The sequence below is a fragment of the Sander vitreus genome, chromosome 2 (genome assembly GCF_031162955.1).
Source record: "Sander vitreus isolate 19-12246 chromosome 2, sanVit1, whole genome shotgun sequence".
Taxonomy (NCBI): domain Eukaryota; kingdom Metazoa; phylum Chordata; class Actinopteri; order Perciformes; family Percidae; genus Sander; species Sander vitreus.
In genome coordinates this window covers 2,215,761-2,230,760 of record NC_135856.1, presented here as the reverse complement: position 1 = coordinate 2,230,760, position 15,000 = coordinate 2,215,761, and the positions used below count along the sequence as shown (strand labels likewise).

The following is a 15,000-nucleotide window of genomic DNA, read 5'->3' as shown; positions in this document are numbered from 1 at the left end:
TGGCTCTGGGGAAATAATGTTGGACTTTTTTTTTTATTTTTCACTCATTTCTGACATTTTACAGACTTAGCACGATGGACCCAGAATTTTCCTTCTTTGTCAGCGAGCAGAGCGAGGCGTTGACGCAGGCAGGACGGGTTTGAATCCCAGAATGACTTCAACGGCACTTCAGAGCAGTTTGTGTTGAAGGTACGATCACGTTAGCCTTTCGTTCAGACGTTTCTTTGCACTCAGCCCCAGAGAGAGAGAGAGAGAGACAGAGAGAGAGAGACACAGAGAGAGAGAGAGAGACACAGAGAGAGAGAGAGAGAGAGAGAGAGAGAGAGACACAGAGAGAGAGAGAGACACAGAGAGAGAGAGAGAGACACAGACAGACAGAGAGAGAGACAGAGACACGGACGGACGGACAGACGTCCATCCGTCCAAAAAATAATCTTGTTTTCAGTGTTTGCGCCCCTCGCTGTGACTTCCAGTGCTTCGTAGTAAAGGCTCTGACACGCCGACCCGACGGCCGACCGTCGGTAAGAAAGCCAGTCGGGCTGATCAGTCTCCCCGAGGTCCCAGAAGTGCCTCAGAACACACCGAAGCGACGCCCACTTGTTCGTACGTTCTGCGCGTGCGCGAGACGTAATACGTCTCCATAACAGCAGGCGGCGCTAATCTGTATCGTCGCCCCAAAAAAAAAACCCGAAAACCGGAAATGACGAAGGCGTCACGTGGGTCTGGCTACTCCCAAAATACGATCTCATGTTGTACTAAAATAGTTCACCGAAACGTGTTTCTGAAAACATTTGAAGCTCCTCGTTTCCGGTAAGTGTTTTAACATAAGTGCACCGATTCGCTGGTCGAGGGCTAGCTCTCCACCAATCAGATTGGTCCTTGAGTCACCGACCTCGCCAGACTGTCGGACGGACTGATTATCGGGTCGGTGCGTCGGCGCCTTCAGAGACCAGACAGAACTCAGGAAACGACATGAACACGAAACATTACAGCAAGAAAGATGAGTTTTAAATGTTCATAAGTGCACCTGATTATTGCTTGAAGACTGACTTGACTTTCAGTCTGTCGCTGTAAACCTGCTCGATCATTTTTAACACTTTGCAAATGAATCGAAATGTGCTGTCTCTTCATTTTAATGTAAAACTATATCTGACGTATCGGTAAAATTGCACGCAGAAGATATTTTGTCACTGATGGAAACTGTTTTCCAACTTTTTAAGAGAAAACAACTGTTTCACTGAATAAATGCTGCAAAGAAGTACACGTCGATGCCACTGATCTGTGTGTGCCCTGTTCCTATTTAAAGGGTAACTACCGTTTTTTTTTTAACCTGGACCCTGTGTTCCTATGTTCCTATGTTCCTGTGTTCCTGTGTGTTCCTATGTTCCTATGTTCCTGTATGTTCCTGTGTTCCTATGTTCCTGTATGTTCTGTGTTCCTATGTTCCTGTGTTCCTGTGTGTTCCTGTGTGTTCCTGTGTGTTCCTATGTTCCTGTGTTCCTGTGTTTCTGTGTTCCTGTGTTTCTGTGTCTAAGTGTCTGATGGGAACAACAATCTCTGACGTTGGTCCAGTATTAAGAGAGATCTCTGCAGTCTGCAGCAGAGAAACAAGCTGCAATGTGAGTTAATAGTAATTGTCCAGCTTGTATTTACCTTCACTAAAGTTCTGTTTTAGCCGCTGACAGACTCAGATTATTCTAAGTGTCTCACAACATTATGGGAAGGATTCCTACAGAGAGAGACCTTTAAATCCTCTTAAAGACCTTTCTGTTACAGAGTAAGATCCTTTTATTAAACATAAAAACATCCCACGAAATTGCGTTTGCTAAACCCACCAGACTCCATGTAAATAATCAGGACTTTTAGCGTGTATAGAGACAGCATATCTCCACCAGACTCCATGTAAATAATCAGGACTTTTAGCGTGTATAGAGCCAGCATATCTCCACATGTAAATGGGTGAATTAAGGGTTTATTTCAACCAAACCAGAGTGGTGATTGTTGGAACAGTGGAAAGATGAACCAAGACGGCTTTTGATAGTTTTATTTAGTTTCTGTCCACTTTGAATGAAGTGTGTTTTACGATGATAAAAGTCCTGATTATTTACATGGAGTCTGGTGGAGATATGCTGGCTCTATACACGCTAAAAGTCCTGATTATTTACATGGAGTCTGGTGGAGATATGCTGGCTCTATACACGCTTAAAAGTCCTGATTATTTACATGGAGTCTGGTGGAGATATGCTGGCTCTATACACGCTAAAAGTCCTGATTATTTACATGGAGTCTGGTGGAGATATGCTGGCTCTATACACGCTAAAAGTCCTGATTATTTACATGGAGTCTGGTGGAGATATGCTGGCTCTATACACGCTAAAAGTCCTGATTATTTACATGGAGTCTGGTGGAGTTTGGTGATGGTGTATTTCGGGGCTGTTTCATGTTAAACTAAAAGGATCTTCCTCTTTAACTAAAAGGTCTATCTCTGTAGGGATCCTTTCATAATGTTGTCAGACACTTAGAATAATAATCTGAGTCTGTCAGCAGCAACAAACAGAACTTTTAGTGGACGCTGACTGACGCTGCGCAATTTCCCAATAACGATACATTGCAGCTTGTTTCGTCTCGCTTAATACTGGACCAATTTCAAAACATTGTCATTCCCATGAGTCACTTAAACACTAAAACAGGAAAATAGGGTCCAGGTTAAGAAATAACCTAAGTTACCCTTAGAGCCGGCAACTCTGCAACATTTATATCAGAGCTGATATCATTTCTAAGCAATTAGATCCTGAAGTCTTCCAGAGCCTCACTGTTGTCTTAGCAGCTGCATGAACAGGGAAACTGTTTTGGGTTTTTCGACACAAGTTGGGTATAACTTGCCTCAACGTGAACGGCCAACCAGCTGGCTTGCTTCATACATAAGCCATACTGTGTGTGTGTGTGTGTGTGTGTGTGTGTGTGTGTGTGTGTATAAAGTGTAAATGTTAATGTGCATAGTTTTTCTATACGACATGCCTGTATGCAATGTAAACTATTGGCATTGAATGTCAGTAAAGGGAATGTACCAAAGCATTCAGACTGTGCGTTTTCTTTTCCAGGTGAACGAGAGCTGTTTAAAGGAATAACCTAGGGTCTTTTTGTGAATGTACCCAAGTCAGACTTTCATTTAAAAGCATATTTAGGATGGAAACGCCACTTTTAAGATGGACCGTATTCTGGTTTTTGGGTCAAATGGCCTTCTGAATGGGAGAGCTAGGGGCGCTACGATGCTAGCCTCAAAATATCTGTTTAAACCACTAAGAAGGCTCGACACAACATGAGCCTTTGCTCCAAGTATCACCAGGAGCTCTACACCTTAACCACAGCACTGACAACACTGGTTGGTACCCAGAGTTTACTAAAAGGAGGTTTTGAACAACTCACGTTAGCTGTTGTTCTTCCGGTCTCCGTCTATCGAGCCAGTCAGAAATAGTCGAGGGAGGAGAGTAAAGATGGAAAGCTCCTAAAGCTTAGTTCCATATAAATGCACAGATTATTCGTTGTTTTGTCGTTAGTGAAACACAATATTGACCTTGTAGTTGAAAAAGGAGCCTCGTATAAGATGACATTTCCTCCTATGGAGTCCGTTCATTCACATTCAGAGATCGTCTATGTTGGACTGGGAGAATGGCGGATAGCGTAAACAACAACAGCTAACGTGAGTTGCTCAAAACCTCTTTTTAGTAAACTGTGAACACAAACGATGTTCTCAATGCTGGAGTTCATGTGTAGAGCCCCTGGCGATACTTGGAGCCGTTATGTTTTTCTATTTGCTGTTGATGATTTGCAGTTCAGGGCCACCGTACAACTGGCATCTCCGAACCACGTGAGAGACCTCTGGAGCTGTCTTAAATAACTGAGACAGGACGAGAAGTGTCCAGGGCCACGTTCAGCCCCGACAAAACGTAGCAACACGTTGATTTAAACTGAAACGGGGGTGCGTTGAACACCCTGATGCAGCGGTGTAGTCTACGTGATACGCAGGTATACGTAGTATACCCACTAAGAAAGCTCCAGGATTTCCCATATAGCCTCTTAAAAATGCACAATGACCCACAACAACATACTTTCCATTATATTTTTAATATATTTTGAACTGTCATCTGTGTTTTTCTTCTTCACGTAGGCTAAATAAAGGGATTTCCACTGTAAATGGGTGCATAAAAGTGTATCAGAATGCAGGAAATGAAGTCGTTGACGCTCAACTTCCCTATGGGAGGACACCCAGACCCCCCCACTATGCTATGCATCCATACATATACAGTACAGTATACTAGGGGTGGAACGGTACATGTATTGGTATTGAACAGAAACAGTACGGGCGTCTCGGTTCGGTACATGAATTTACACGGAGAATACACGGTATAAAAATAAATAAACCTCACGTGCAAATGAATTAATGTAATGTGGAACTACTGTTACATACGCGTTTCTTAGGGACACCTAATCTGTAGCCCCGCCTTAGCTCTGAAGCTCCTGAGCTCCGCCTACATGTCGAGTCGGTCCAGTGAGTCCACACGAAGAGAACTAGTCCCTTCCATACACAGCCAAACATGGACGTACTGTAGCTGTAGCCCTTCTCTCCTCGACCACAAATGGCTTCCAGGCCCATTTGCTTCACTGTTAGCACCACTGTTAGCTCCGCTTTTAGCTCCGCCGTTAGCTGTTAGCTCCGCCGTTAGCTTCGCTGTTTGCTGTTAGCGTGTGAAGCTAACGCCACAATTCACCAACTGCTCTGTAACCGAAGCTGCTCTTTTAACACCCCTGCTCTGTGCATTCACACCTGAGAGCAGCGCTGGTCTCCCATGTCACACTGCTAGCTGATGGTCTTAAACGAGAGAAAACGTAAGTCAAAGCCCGCTGCTCACCGCTTCACACCGTTCTGAGGAAACGCGCCGTTCAACCAGGAAACCGTAGCAACACGCTGCACACCGTTTTGAGATTGAACGTGCCCCAGAAGTGAGATACAAACAGGAAATATACTACAAAAAAATAAACGTCCTGTCACTTTCAACTGCTTTTATATTTTAAGCAAACTTAACACAGACGTGACGAACAGAAATGGAATAATGTGTTCCTGATCTCCTCATGTACTGCACCAGACTGGCCAGTTCATTAAGTACTGCAGTACATCTCCTCATGTACTGCACCAGACTGGCCAGTTCATTAAGTACTGCAGTACATCTCCTCATGTACTGCCCCAGACTGGCCAGTTCATTAAGTACTGCAGTACATCTCCTCATGTACTGCCCCAGACTGGCCAGTTCATTAAGTACTGCAGTACATCTCCTCCTCATGGACTGCACCAGACTGGCCAGTTCGTTAAGTACTGCAGTACGTCTCCTCCTCAGGTACTGCACCAGACTGGCCAGTTCGTTAAGTACTGCAGTACATCTCCTCCTCAGGTACTGCACCAGACTGGCCAGTTCATTAAGTACTGCAGTACATCTCCTCCTCATGTACTGCACCAGACTGGCCAGTTCATTAAGTACTGCAGTACATCTCCTCCTCATGTACTGCACCAGACTGGCCAGTTCATTAAGTACTGCAGTACATCTCCTCCTCATGTACTGCACCAGACTGGCCAGTTCATTAAGTACTGCAGTACATCTCCTCCTCATGTACTGCACCAGACTGGCCAGTTCATTAAGTACTGCAGTACATCTCCTCCTCATGTACTGCACCAGACTGGCCAGTTCATTAAGTACTGCAGTACATCTCCTCCTCATGTACTGCACCAGACTGGCCAGTTCATTAAGTACTGCAGTACACTCTCCTCATGTACTGCACCAGACTGGCCAGTTCATTAAGTACTGCAGTACATCTCCTCCTCATGTACTGCACCAGACTGGCCAGTTCATTAAGTACTGCAGTACATCTCCTCCTCATGTACTGCACCAGACTGGCCAGTTCGTTAAGTACTGCAGTACATCTCCTCCTCATGTACTGCACCAGACTGGCCAGTTCGTTAAGTACTGCAGTACATCTCCTCATGTACTGCACCAGACTGGCCAGTTCGTTAAGTACTGCAGTACATCTCCTCATGTACTGCACCAGACTGGCCAGTTCATTAAGTACTGCAGTACGTCTCCTCCTCATGGACTGCACCAGACTGGCCAGTTCATTAAGTACTGCAGTACATCTCCTCATGTACTGCACCAGACTGGCCAGTTCATTAAGTACTGCAGTACGTCTCCTCCTTATGTACTGCACCAGACTGGCCAGTTCATTAAGTACTGCAGTACATCTCCTCATATACTGCACCAGACTGGCCAGTTCATTAAGTACTGCAGTACATCTCCTCATGTACTGCACCAGACTGGCCAGTTCATTAAGTACTGCAGTACATCTCCTCCTTATGTACTGCACCAGACTGGCCAGTTCATTAAGTACTGCAGTACATCTCCTCCTCATGTACTGCACCAGACTGGCCAGTTCATTAAGTACTGCAGTACATCTCCTCCTCATGTACTGCACCAGACTGGCCAGTTCATTAAGTACTGCAGTACATCTCCTCATGTACTGCACCAGACTGGCCAGTTCATTAAGTACTGCAGTACATCTCCTCCTCATGTACTGCACCAGACTGGCCAGTTCATTAAGTACTGCAGTACATCTCCTCCTTAAGCAGTACCCGCCCCCCCGATTCATACATGTCAAATCAGCCCAAATGAAGGCCGACGGCCCCTCTGACGGCCGACGGCACGGAGCACACCGACCAGACTGGAGTCACCGACCTCGCCAGACTGTCAGACGGCCGACTATCGTCTCGGTGTCTCAGCGCCTTTTAAACGCGCGGTGTAGTCGCCGCAGCCGACCTGTCGAGCGCCAGTGTGACGTCAAGGGAGCGCCGTTACAGTTTATACTCGCGCGTGGTGGTCGCGACACTCGTTGCAGTCTTCTCCTGAACAGAGGTGGCGCTAATGAGGAAAGGCTAACGACGTTGCTATTTCTACGGGCTAGAAGAAGCAAAAGGTAAACGACGGCAGAACTGGCCGCAGCATTGACGTCAATGCTTGGATTTGATTGGATGACATACTTGGTGGGAGCAAGCCTTTCATTCACCATTAAGCCTAACTTTCGCCAAAATGTAACCTAGGGTCTGTTTGTGAATGTACTTGAGTCAGACTTTCATTTAAAAGCCTATTTAGGACGGAAACGCCACTTTTAAGATGGACCGTATTCTGGTTTTTGGGTCAAATGGCCTTCTGAATGGGAGAGCTAGGGGCGCTACGATGCTAGCCTCAACATAGCTATTTATAAACCACTAAGAAGGGATATACTAAATCTGTGGCTACTGGTAGCGGCCGGAAACAACAAGACCTACGGTGTGCTCTGGGTACTCAATGTTCTCCATGCTTTCGTTTCGAGCCTTCTTAGTTGTTTAACAATAGCTATTTTGAGGCTAGCGTCAAAGTGCCGTTAGCTCTCCCATTCAAAAGGCCATCTGACGGGAATACGGTCAATCTTAAAAGTGGCGTTTCCGTCCTAAATGTGCTTTTAAACGAAAGTCTGACTCGGGTACATTCACTAAAATTTTTGGCGAGAGTTAGGCTTTAAGTATCTTGCTCAGGGACACATTGGTTGATGTATCGCAGTGGGAATTGAACCCAGGTCTCCCACACCAAAGGCATGGGTCATAGCCACTGCGCCACCACCACCCCTACCACCCATGTATTGCCCTGGCCACACCTGCTGTCTCCATGCCTCTTGTACCATGCCCTAAGCACGTTCACGCAGACGATTTTCAGAGTCCGTAGAAGTCTCTCTTTACTTTCCTAATTTTCTTTTAACTGTGACCTTAATTGCCTACCGCCCATAAGCTGTCATTGTCTTTTCGACCGTTAGTTGTTTATGGTTCATTGAACAAGCGTGGAAAACGGAGGCCCAATCCCAAAGTCCGGACTCACGGACTTTGCTGCGCGTTCTCGTGAGATTCCTACGGGCTTAGGGTTGTCCCAATGTCGAATGTCAAAGGGCGAGAGGGTTTGAGGACACACTTACCGAGCCCTTTAGCGTGAGTCTGCGTCGATGCAGACTTCACCAAAAGGGTATTACCCACAGTTCAAAGCGTTGTGACGTTTACCGCAGAGACCGTAGGGGAAATCCGGGAATTACAAAAGGTAAACGACAGCACGACACACGACCACGGAGCAGACCAGCCTGTCGTCCTGGCTCGTAAAACAAGAGGTTGAAAACATGGAATCAGGCGGCCGTCTCCTGGGCCTCGGCCGCGTGGAAAGCGACAAACTCAAAATGAAAATTCCCAAACCAGCAAGTGTCAGCGGCATCTTTGTTAGTAAACGTCACCAAGGTAACGTGTGATCTGGTGAAGTGCTGTGCCAATCCCATTTCTACCTATCTGAGCCCATGTGGCCTCACTCACTCACTCAGCACCTGAGATCAATTAATGGCGTTTTTCCATTACATGGTACCTGCTCGCCTCGCCTCTACTCGCCTCACTGTGCGTCCGTTCTCCGTTGCTGATTTTCGTACCGCCTCAGCGTGACTGGTCGTCATAGCGGCGCCGCAGGAAACTGCCGTGACCTAACGCGACACCTAGAACGTGGAAGGTGTGTTGTTGTCAGAAGACACATTTAGTTTCAAATGAAGCTGGAGGCAGCAGAAATAAACACAGCTGGCTGAACTAGTTAAAAATGGCGGGTTTGTTCAGGACGCCCCCGTCTGTCGCTTTCACGTCACCTTTTCGGCTCGCCTCAGCTCGCTGGGAACCTCGACTGAGGTGGTACTAAAAAAGGTACCTGTTAGCAGGTACCAGGGACTTTTTACCGTAATGGAAAACCAAAAAAGGTGAGTAGAGGCGAGGCGAGCAGGTACCACGTAGGGGAAAAGCTCCATTTGTCTTTAGTCTTTAGTCCTCAGGACTCACGTTGGGATTGGGTCATTGTTTTAAACCCTTCACAATGAAGATCTCTAAAGTTATTTGGATTTTTACAGAAGTATCTTTTAAAATACAGTGTCCTGAAAAAGGTGAGTTTATATCGAACAAAGACCGGAAGTGCAGCCGAAGTTCCGATGACGGAGAGGTAAAGGAGTGAAGTCGTGTGTGTGTGTGTGTGTTTGAACGTAGGTAACACGTGGAGGGGTTTCAGTGTTCAGAGGCCGGTCCCAGAGAGGTCCGTCCCCTGAGGATCTGCTCCGACGGCCGGACGGAGAGGTCGTTCAGAGGGACTCCCGAAGCCTTCAGCTTCTCCTGACAGCTCTGCAGCAGCCCGTCGTACTCCTGCAGGTCACAGCACACAGGTTTCATTTTCACTCCGCTGACCGTGACGTTAGCCCTGCGAGGTCTAACGGCATGTTTACGTATCTTCGTGGATTCTCCTTCTAACCCTCCCGTTGTCTTCCCGTCGACCGTGCAACTGTGGGTTTTTCTGGGTCGAAATTTCAACATTTTGTTGTTATTTTTCAACGTTTTTGTCGATGTTATTCAATGTTTTTGGTCACTTTTGAGCATTTAACCCTCCTGTTTTCCTCGGAAGAATAACGTGGATGGTTCTGTACGACGAAAAGAAAGATCAGTTCACTACGTTCATTGAATTTGGGTGCGTTATTCAATTGTATGGCATTTGAAAAAAAATAATTGACAAAAGAACTTCCGACAAAGCGACAAAAACAGAGAGGGGGAAAAAAAAGTGACAAATTTTGGAGAAAGCGTCAAGAACGTGGTTTAAAAACAACAAAAATGTCTTTAAAAAAAGTGTCTTGCGGTTTTAATTTACATATTCTGACCCAGAAAAACTAAAAGCTGCATCTCGCACGGTCGCCGGGAAGACAACACAAGGGTTAAAAAAAATAATGTTTTAGTTGAATTATTTTCCTGCGTTTTTGTAGCTTTTTCCAACATTTGTCACTTTTTTTTTATTATGTTTTTGTCCATTTTTTAAGACGTTTTTTTGTCACTTTCTTTAACAAGTTTTGGACGTTTTTTCCGATTTTTTTCGTCACTTTTTTCAGCGTTTAAGAAAGACAGATTCAGCAGCTGCACGGCCTGTTTCTCTCTTCAGATGTTTCCAGAAACACGTTACGGGAAACTATTTTAGGACGATATGAGATCGTATTCTGAACGAGACGCCATTAATGGTCGGTTGAAAAATCCAAAATCCGGAAGCAGCAGCCAGACCCACATGACGCGTTCGTCCAATCAGCTGTTGGTTTTCATTTTTGGGCGACCATACAGACTAGCGCCGCCTGCTGTTGTGGAGACGTATTACGTCTCGTCTCTTCAGAGGCAGATTTTTTGACCAACTCGGGGAGACTAATCAGTCTGACTGGCTTTTCTGCCGACGGTCGGCCGTCTGGTCGGGGTGTTGTAACGGCCGTCTGGTCGGGGTGTTGTAACGGCCGTCTGGTCGGGGTGTAGTAACGGCCGTCTGGTCGGGGTGTAGTAACGGCCGTGTGGTCGGGGTGTAGTAACGGCCGTCTGGTCGGGTGTGTTGTAACGGCCGCCTGGTCGGGGTGTTGTAACGGCCGCCTGGTCGGGGTGTTGTAACGGCCGCCTGGTCGGGGTGTAGTAACGGCCGCCTGGTCGGGGTGTAGTAACGGCCGCCTGGTCGGGGTGTAGTAACGGCCGTCTGGTCGGGTGTAGTAACGGCCGCCTGGTCGGGTGTAGTAACGCCGCCTGGTCGGGGGTAGTAACGGCCGTGGTCGGGTGTTGTAACGGCCGTCTGGTCGGGGTGTAGTAACGGCCGTGTGGTCGGGGTGTAGTAACGGCCGTCTGGTCGGGGTGTAGTAACGGCCGTGTGGTCGGGGTGTAGTAACGGCCGTGTGGTCGGGGTGTAGTAACGGCCGTCTGGTCGGGTGTAGTAACGGCCGTCTGGTCGGGTGTAGTAACGGCCGTGTGGTCGGTGTGTAGTAACGGCCGTGTGGTCGGTGTGTTGTAACGGCCGTCTGGTCGGGGTGTTGTAACGGCCGTCTGGTCGGGGTGTTGTAACGGCCGTGTGGTCGGTGTGTTGTAACGGCCGTCTGGTCGGTGTGTTGTAACGGCCGTCTGGTCGGTGTGTTGTAACGGCCGTCTGGTCGGGGTATGTTTACGCGAAGTCATGATGTCATGTTACAGTTTTATAGCATTTGAAAAAAATGTTTTAAAACTCGTGATTAAACGTTGACGTAAACCAGTCTGTGATTCACTGAACTATTAGTCAAATAAATATAAATTAGGTTTATTGACCATGAATTTAAACAAGAACGTTGGAAAAAAAAGAAAAAGACAAAAGCTTCGAAATGAGCTCCAAAAAAAGTACATTTTTGGCATTTTTCCATCACATGGTACCTGCTCGACTCGCCTCGCCACACTGTGCGTCCGTTTTCCGTTGCAGATGTTAGTACCGCCTCAGCGTGGCTGGTCGTTATACGCCGGCTCGACACACACACCAGCACACAAGTACAAACATCAGGCCACTTGAGCTTGTTTTCCAGTTCTGTGGAGGCTCCACGCAGAGCTTTCTCCGTAGCCGATGTAAGTGGCCTGATGTTTATACTTGTGTGCTGGTGTGTGCGTCGAGCCGGCCATGTGTGTGTGTACGTGGCTACGGCGAAAGCTCTGCCTGGAGCCTCCGCAGAACTGTAAAACAAGCGGCGCCGCAGGAAACTGCCGTGACCTAACGCGACACCCAGAACGTGGAAGGTGTGTTGTTGTCAGAAGACACATTTAGTTTCAAATGAAGCTGGAGGCAGCAGAAATAAACATGGTGGGTTTGTTCAGGACGCCCCCGTCTGTCGCTTTCACGTCACCTTTTCGGCTCGCCTCAGCTCGCTGGGAACCTCGACTGAGGTGGTACTAAATAAAGTACCTGTTAGCAGGTACCAGGGACTTTTTATCGTAATGGAAAACCAGAAAAGGCGAGTAGAGTCGAGGCGAGTGGAGCAGGTACCACGTAGGGGAAAAGCGACTTTTGACGGAAGGAGTTCATGGTCGACAGGAAGACAACACAAGGGTTATGAACGTTAAATAATGTGAGTTTTGACTGTGAAATTAAACTGTGCAGCGGTGATTTACTCACAACAATTCAATCAAAGAAACAAACTGACCTCACAATCTCGAGCCAAGTCGCTCTGCAAGGCGGCGATGGAGGCTCGTTTAGACGCCAGTATTTCCTACGAGCAGGAAGAACACTTTTCAGACTTTTGTTCTTGAAGCTCGCACACAAATATCAAGAAATATATATTAGTCGACCAATGCCTACCAGACACTAGAAGACTTTGAAAGTCTGATACCATCTCACGTCTAACCTTGAAGACTCAGTCAGTCCCTCCAGAAAAATGTGATTACGGGAACACGTAATCAGCCAAAGTCTTCATATTTATTTCTTCAAATACGCCGCACTTTCGCCGCATTAATTGCCGATTTCCACGCAAAATACGCGGGGCGTGCATGATGTCATAATCCCCGCACTGTCGTTGCAAAAGAAGTCCCGTATATCTTAGCAGAGAGATGGAAAATGTTGCGTTTACTTCACACGAGAGCAGCTGTTTTCCCGTTGCCATAGGAGCGTTATGAAGCGACGCGGTGAGGCGACACTGTGAGGCGACGTGATGACGTGACGTCATGAAGTGACGTGATGAAGCGACGTGACGACGTGACGTTATGACGCGACGTGATGACGTGACGTCATGAAGTGACGTGATGACGCCGACGCGATGAAGCTGACGTGATGAAGCGACGCGATGAAGCTGACGTGATGAAGCGACGCGATGAAGCTGATGCGGATGAAGCTGACGTGATGAAGCGACGTGATGAAGCCGACGTGATGAAGCGACGTGATGAAGCCGACGTGATGACGTGATGAAGCGACGTGATGACGTGACGCGATGAAGCTGACGTGATGAAGCTGACGTGATGAAGCGACGTGATGAAGCGACGTGATGAAGCTGACGCGATGAAGCGACGTGATGAAGCGCGATGAAGCTGACGTGATGAAGCGACGCGGATGAAGCGACGTGATGACGCTGATGAAGCGACGTGATGAAGCGACGTGATGAAGCCGACGTGATGAAGCGACGTGATGAAGCTGACGTGATGAAGCCGACGCGGATGACGCGACGTGATGAAGCGACGTGATGAAGTGACGCGATGAAGCTGACGCGATGAGCGACGTGATGAAGCGACGCGATGAAGCGCGACGCGGATGAGCGACGTGATGAAGCTGACGCGATGAAGCGACGCGATGAAGCGACGTGATGAAGCGACGTGATGAAGCTGACGCGATGACGCGCGATCGCGGATGAAGCGCTGACGCGGATGAAGCCGACGTGATGACGCCGACGTGATGACGCGACGTGATGAAGCTACGCATGAAGCTGACGCATGAAGCGACGTGATGACGCCGACGTGATGAAGCTGACGTGATGAAGCCGACGCGATGAAGCGACGTGATGAAGCGACGTGATGACGCGACGTGATGACGCGACGTGATGACGCGACGTGATGAAGCGACGTGATGACGCGACGTGATGACGCCACGTGATGACGCCACGTGATGACGCGACGTGATGAAGCGACGTGATGAAGCGACGCGACGTCATGAAGCGACGTCATGAAGCGACGCGACGTCATGAAGCGACGTGATGACGCTGACGTGATGACGCTGACGCGATGACGCGACGTGATGACGCGACGTGATGACGCGACGCTGATGAAGCGACGCGATGAAGCGACGCGATGAAGCGCGACGTGATGACGCCGACGTGATGACGCCGACGTGATGACGCGACGTGATGACGCCGACGCGATGACGCCGACGTGATGAAGCCGACGTGATGACGCTGACGTGATGAAGCGACGGATGAAGCGACGTGATGACGCGACGTGATGACGCGACGTGATGAAGCGACGTGATGAAGCGACGTGATGAAGCGACGTCATGAAGCGACGTGATGAAGCGACGTCATGAAGAGACGTGAACATCATCGTAAAGCTGTAAACTCCGCGATGAAGCCACGATGACGCCACAGTTTTTGCAAGTTCACCGCTATTTCATCGCAGTTTTTCAGAAAACGTGACGCGTCATCAAGGATTTTAGCCCAAAACAATCACAAAATGACTCTGGAAGGGCTGCATAATGTAGCCTAGAAGTCTAGACGCACCCTAGCGGCAGTGGATATAAAACTAAGACCATACCTCGAGTTTGTTTGCGGCGCTGCCGCCTGCAGTTTGGTCGACGTTGGAGGCCGACAGCGCGGCGCAGAGCTGCGCCTCCTTCTTCTCCACAGTTTCCGTCAGCGCAGCCAACTTCCTCTCCAGCAGCAACTCCTTCAGTCCGCACTTCTGCTGCATGTCCAGGATGGCCTCCGTCTGCATCTTCAGCAGATCGTCCCGCTCCTGCTGAACCTGAAAACATGCAAAACCCAGAGTTTTCCAGAAGTTTGTGGAGGACTTACGTAAGTGCACGTATTTGGCGGGAGGGTTTAGGGGGTGACTCCCTCAAGATAACGTTACTACAGTAAAAGTGTGTAAGTCTCGTCAGGAAAATGTAGTTGAAGGGTTAAAAGTAAAGAAGAATCCTCCTGTTATAGAAAGTGGAGAGGATCCAAACAGTGGGGGTGTGTAATGGTCTGATCGAAACACACACGCAGACACACACACACACACACACAACCGACAGCACACAGAGACACACACACACAGACACATGCACAGACACACAAACATAGCAGACACACAGACAGACACACACACACACACACACACACAACACCACAGAGACACACACACACAGACAGAGACACACACACAGACAGAGACAGACACACACACACACAGACAGACACACACGCACACACACACACATAGACACAGACACACAGACACACACACACAGACACACACACACACACACAGACAGACAGACAGACACACACAAACACACACACACAAACACAAACACACACACACAAACACAAACACACACAGACACACACAAACACACACACACACACAGA

At 48.1% G+C, this 15,000-nt stretch overlaps 1 protein-coding gene across 1 annotated transcript in view; it reads right to left on the bottom strand.

Annotated features, from left to right (window-relative positions):
- Window positions 1-7,520: 7,520 nt before the first annotated feature.
- The window catches only part of LOC144532114 (dynein regulatory complex subunit 4-like), a 15,195-nt gene continuing 7,715 nt past the window's right edge, over window positions 7,521-15,000 (bottom strand). The window contains exons 9-11 of the mRNA XM_078272676.1: window positions 14,180-14,389; window positions 12,091-12,156; window positions 7,521-9,286 (exon numbers count right to left, since the gene is read on the bottom strand). Coding sequence (XP_078128802.1) covers window positions 9,152-9,286; window positions 12,091-12,156; window positions 14,180-14,389 — 411 coding nt within the window. The 3' untranslated portion in view covers window positions 7,521-9,151. The remainder of the gene's footprint in view (window positions 9,287-12,090; window positions 12,157-14,179; window positions 14,390-15,000) is intronic.